We start from the raw sequence: 5,781 nt of genomic DNA, 5'->3' as shown, positions 1-5,781 counted from the left end.
TAATTGTAGGAAAAAAAAGAAATGCGGACGTAGTCCCAAGTTAAGACCTAAGAAACCCATGAGAGAAGGTAAGAGAACAACAACGGCTTAATTAAAATTTAGTTTAATAAATTTAGAGGGGAATATCTTTTATTTAAGACTAAAAGAAGGAAGAGAGTGGATTAGATGTGATTAGGAAGATGGTACGTGATGGGATGGTTGATTTGCCATTCAGCGACAGCGCTGGGAATAGAATAACTAAAAATGGAGAGTTAATAACTTATGGCACTCTTAAAGGCGAGATCTCCGAGTGCAAGGTATTTTACAACTCAGAGCTCCTTTTTGTATTTGTACTAAGAAAAGACCAAACTCTAATCAGCTACCAGTTTATGATAGGAAAAGAGGAGAAATTGAACATCAAGATCGCCTCGCGTAAAAATCATGGTACAATTCAATCTTTTGATCTCTCTTCCAACATTCTCTTTGTAGTTCAAAACTTTGAATTTCAAATTTTCGACATTTTGAAAGAGCTTTTAGTTTTCAGTTCTTCCATTTCTGGGTTTGAGTCACAGTGTAGTTATAACATGAGTGTTTAAATTTTAGATAAAATATCGCTTGACACTATTCTCTACATATCCAATGACTCTGTGTTCCACTTCACCACTCCCGCCTCTCACCCTCTCAAAGAGTGTGTATCCATCACTGTCTATCACTCTACCCTGTAATGCAAAGTTATCGAAGATCAGCTCTATTCTATACCTATCAAAGACACACTTCATGTTCTCTATGTTTTCCATGTCACCTTGAAATTCTAGTAGCTCCAAGTTGCTGGTCATATCCTTCTTGATTTGGATTATCATTCCTAGAAGGCGTGTTAGGGGTGTGGTGAGGATTCACCTCTCACCCCGTGACAGAGGGATGGACTCTTTTGGTGATTTTATGAGCTACTATGATGAGGTGGATATAGAAGACTTTGAATTTAGTGAAAGTCAGAAAATGTTCTACTATCCGTGTCCTTGTGGTGACAGGTTCCAGATTTCTCTGGATGACCTCTTAAACCAGGAGGATGTGGCTAGATGTCCAAGCTGTTCACTGATAGTTAAGGTCATTTACCAGGAATCGCTCCTAGAAGAGAAGTACACCAAATTATAGATCGTGGTGCCTGGTATTCTTTGATGATCGATAGCTTTTATTTAAAATGTTTGTGTCTCCAACCAAAATCTCATATCTCTCTTCCCATCCTTCATATCTCCAACACACTTAGACACTATCTTTCTCTTTCCTCAAGACACACACCTCTTCATTGTCTTTCTCTTCTTTACGAACTCTTAGGAGCCAGGGGTTCTTACTGTGAGAAGTAGTTCCTAGAACTACTCTCACTACAATCACCTTTTCACTCCTTCTCCATCCTCGTCTCGCTTGACATGAAAACAACACAATTGTGATGCCAATTAGTAGTAGACAGGATAGGATGAATGCTCCGAGTGATACTCTATTTGTATCAGAGTGCCAGTCCATGGGAGCATCTCTTCACTGGAACAGAGCATTGGAATGGGACCAATGAGTGGTTTGCAAGATAAAATAGGGAATTGGAAGGTAGAGTAGCTGCAATGGAATCGGAGAAGAAGATAAAGTTGTGCAGTGATGTGCTTATCAAGGTGATACGGCACTTGGATAAGAAAACAATGAACATGATATTGTCATGCACCAAGTGTGATGATATAAAAACAATACTAATAATAAAGCGAATGCAGAAGATAAACATACTAAGATATAGTGAAATATACCGCTTGGTTAAGGAACTGATCAAACTCAAGAGGGGTGATTTGATAGCTATAGCTGAGAAAAATCTATCTGAAGATAGATTAAGTGATGTGGCTATATGTTTTATGGAAAAGGATAAAGTATATTTACATATTCATAACACTAAATTTGACATATCTTTTTCAGAGATAGGTCATAGGATCTTTTCTGACATATACTCCTCGTTGGGATATGTCAAGAAAGAGTGAGGGTACATAATGTAGCTTTGTGGCAAAGTAAAGAGCTGGTACTGTTGTATTTAGAATAAGTAGGGGTCTTTATTTAATAAGAATTTTATAGAAGAGATATCTAACAACACCAATGATTTGCAGGCTAGATGAGAGGATTAACGTTATCATTGTTGGGGATGGGCCTAAAAGGGACAATGTGGAGCAGATGAGAGATGAATATGAGCTGGGTGATCGAGTGGAGATACTCGGTGAGGTGGAACATGAAAGAATGGGTGGGATTCTCAGAAAAGGTGAGATATTCCTCAATACATCACTCACCGAGTCTTTTTGTCTGGCAGTTTTGGAGGCTGCATCGTGTGGGTTGGTTGTGGTGAGCACCAACGTTGGTGGGATTCATGAGATATTGCCGGACGACATGATGATATTAACCGGAATAGACCCAGAAGAGATTGTGTGTGGGGTGATGTGTGCCGTTGAGAGAATTAAGACATACAATCCGGAATTGTCCCACAAAAGGGTGAGAAAGGCATATAACTGGTTGAACATGGGAGAGGAGACCGAGAAAGTCTATCTATCAATCCCTAAGAAGAAGAGAAGACTCCTTGAAAGGTTGATGATGTACGACAGAATAGATGAGATACCATTTAGGTTGGCCATTCTCATGGATTTCATATTCAACTTATTGATTTGAAAGAGTGACTCCTTGGATCACATCTCAAGTCCTCTAGCCATGGAAGGCTATCCCTGCGAGAAATGAATGAGCTCATAACAGTGGTGTGTAGGGATAGGACAGGAACGGTTGAGAGAGTAGAAGTAAAGAGAAATGCTGGTGTAAGGGAGCTGAAGAGGCTAATCTCCAGCAAGAAGGGAATTCCAGCTGAGAAAATTGTCTTGAGACGTGGGAGTGAGGAGCTAAAGGACCATGGAGATCTGGAGTTGTATGGAGTGAGCAACGGAGTGTGTTTGGAGCTGTACTACAACTAGAGGTCCAGGAACGCTGTTGTAAGACACGAAAATTAATAAAGCGAATTTTTTATTTTTTAGATTTCCTCCGATCTCGGGGCCTTGCCTCTATCTCGAATCCACCCTTTGCCTTCAGGAGAAATGGAAAGTATTGATGTGTTCAAGGACTATTTATCGAAGGAGGGCATTGCTGACGAGATACTCAGGCATATTGGTAAAAGAAGAGTGATATTTGATATAAATACAATAAGGGAGTTCAATAAGTCACTTGCACACACAATAATTGATAACCCGCTGCACATATTTCCGCATATCGAGGATGAGATCTACAAAATAGCAAACAAGCACATGTTCTTCGGCATTACTGGGTCGCTTGGGGACCATTTTTTGACACCCAGATCTCTCAACAGCCTCTTTCTTGGGAAGCTAGTAGTCCTGGAGGGAATCATAACAAGCTGTTCGTTGGTCCGTCCAAAGCTTTCAAAAAGTGTTCATTTCAACGAAGCAAGAAACGTTTTCATGGAAAAGGATTACAGAGACAGTACCATGGTCACAAAACTCCCAATGACGAATTTCACATATCCCACGAAGGATGCAGAGGGGAACTTCCTGTCGACAGAGTTCGGACTCTCAGAGTACTTTGATCACCAGACAATAACAGTCCAGGAGATGCCAGAAAAATCACCACCAGGACAGCTTCCAAGGAGCATCGAGGTGATCCTTACCTTCGATCTGGTAGATACGGTTAAGCCTGGAGATAGAGTAAGGGTATATGGGATATTCAAGAGTCTGAACTTTTCCAGCAACGTTTTTCCAACGAAGTTCAGAACCACGCTCATAGCGAACAACGTTGAGAGTGTGGTCAGGCTTGATGATCTTGCGGATGGGAGAGACAAGGATGTTGTGGGAAGGAGAAAAGACGATGTCGGCGAGGTCCATGTTGGTGGTGTTTTGGATGGGTCCTGTGAGCCATTTCTCATGAGAGAGCTCAGTAAGTTGGCACAGAAGGACGACTTGTTGCAGATCCTTGCAGGCTCTGTTGCACCGTCGATTTTTGGGAATGATGAGATCAAAAAAGCAATTCTTTTAATGCTAATCGGGGGAAATGAGGTGAAGATGAAGAATGGAAGTAGGATACGAGGTGATATAAACATTCTTCTTGTTGGAGATCCAAGCACTGCTAAGAGTCAGCTCCTGAGATATGTAATGGGTGTGTCTCCACTTTGCATTGCAACCACAGGAAAGGGCTCCAGCGGTGTGGGACTCACTGCTGCAGTTGTGGTCGACAAGGACACGGGGGATAAGAGACTGGAGGCAGGGGCGATGGTTTTAGGTGACAGAGGTATTGTGTGCATAGACGAGTTTGACAAGATGAGTGATGGTGACAGGGTTGCGATCCACGAAGTGATGGAACAGCAAACGGTTACAATAGCAAAAGCAGGGATCCATGCAACACTGAATGCACGGTGCTCAGTTCTAGCTGCAGCAAATCCCATTCTTGGTAAATACAAGGAGTCGGCCTCTCCCCAGGAGAATGTAAGACTCCCAGAGTCGTTACTCACAAGATTTGATTTGATATTCATAACCATGGACATTGCCGATGCTGAGAATGACAGAAGGGTCTCAGAACATGTTTTGAAGATCCACAGAAGTGCAAGAGAGGAAGATGGTCACACAGATGTGGTGGATCTCCTCATTTCAGAGGCTAGGGAGGACGGTGATGTCAGTGAGCATCTCTTTGTAAGGGGCACCCAGCTAAGACAGGATGTCCTCAAGGAGTATATCAAGATATGCAAGAACATAAGACCTGTACTCAGCAGTGAGGCAGCCAGGTTGATATCTGAAAATTATGTTTCCCTGAGACAGGACAAGGTAAGAGCAAGGGAGCAAACAGTCTCTGTCACGCCTCGGATGTTGGAGACAATGATAAGACTCTCTACAGCACATGCAAAGATGAGGATGAGTGATGTTGTGACAGTCAGGGATGGCGAGGAGATCATACGGATGTTGAGCAGCTCACTGTTCAAGAAAATTGCTAAGGACCACAAGAAGGTCAAACTCAGTGAACATCACGCCAAGGATGAGTATGAGCTTGAGGAGGAGAAGGAGAATGTAGAAAATAGAGTGGGATTGGAAGTGGCGAAAGAAGGAGTAGACGAAAAGTACGAGTATCTCTTGAACATTCTCTACGAGTTTAGGAATGAGAATCCAGACGAGACCATTCTGGAGTGTGAGACCCTTATGGAAAGAATTGATGGAGGCTATCTGAACAGAAAAGAAGTCGAAGATATTCTCAAAACAATGACAGTGAACGACATACTTGTCTACAGGGACGGTTTGATTATTTTCCTCTGAGACGTGAGTGATTTGAATCCGAGAAAATTTATTAAAAGCATTCATTTCCATTCACCCAATCTTCGCTACATCTCAACAACCCTGTTTGCCGGATGAAGCGCCTCCCACCCGCCACAAATGTGGAATACAAAACTTAGATGACACTCTTAGTTGAAGTACTCGGGTATCACATCGGAAATTGGCTCTTGTGCCACTTCCCTGAACACACAAAAACTCTTATCATTGATCTCCATGGATCCGTTTAGTCTCAGAAAACTTGCAAGATTCCCACACCTGTACAGGTAGTTTGGTGCACTCCAGACCGTTACAACACACAGCTCTGGGAAGTGGAGCTTGTACCCCTCAAGAACTAATTGATGTGACCTGACAACATGGCTGAGATCGTTCAACTCAAGAAACCTCTTTGTCACGTCTTTTCCAAACAGGAATCCCGCACCCCTTGGATTCTGAATAAACCCGTTGCGTTCTCCCGGATCACTCCACACAATGT

At 42.4% G+C, this 5,781-nt stretch overlaps 1 protein-coding gene across 1 annotated transcript; it reads left to right on the top strand.

Moving 5' to 3' along the window:
- The first annotated feature begins 2,178 nt into the window (after positions 1–2,178).
- LOC146721532 (uncharacterized) lies at positions 2,179–5,291 on the top strand. The gene is made up of 6 exons (XM_085486636.1): positions 2,179–2,263; positions 2,312–2,621; positions 2,756–2,918; positions 3,018–3,794; positions 3,870–4,616; positions 4,692–5,291. Exons 1-6 carry the CDS (start codon positions 2,179–2,181, stop codon positions 5,289–5,291), a joined length of 2,682 nt encoding a protein of 893 aa, XP_085342762.1.
- The last annotated feature ends 490 nt before the right edge of the window (positions 5,292–5,781 follow it).

Source organism: Nylanderia fulva, unplaced genomic scaffold (genome assembly GCF_048542155.1).
Source record: "Nylanderia fulva isolate GAGA-0341 unplaced genomic scaffold, ASM4854215v1 Scaffold46, whole genome shotgun sequence".
Taxonomy (NCBI): Eukaryota; Metazoa; Arthropoda; class Insecta; order Hymenoptera; family Formicidae; genus Nylanderia; species Nylanderia fulva.
This window is presented reverse-complemented; position numbering and strand designations above follow the sequence as displayed.

What these genes read in the sequence shown, in the direction of transcription:
- LOC146721532 (XM_085486636.1), top strand. Translation starts at nt 2,179, where the DNA reads ATGAGAGATGAATATGAGCTGGGTGATCGAGTGGAGATACTCGGTGAG. An exon ending in GGGTGGGATTCTCAGAAAAG is followed by an intron (nt 2,264 to 2,311) that starts GTGAGATATTCC and finishes TTTGTCTGGCAG; the next exon opens with TTTTGGAGGCTGCATCGTGT. An exon ending in ATAGATGAGATACCATTTAG is followed by an intron (nt 2,622 to 2,755) that starts GTTGGCCATTCT and finishes AGTGGTGTGTAG; the next exon opens with GGATAGGACAGGAACGGTTG.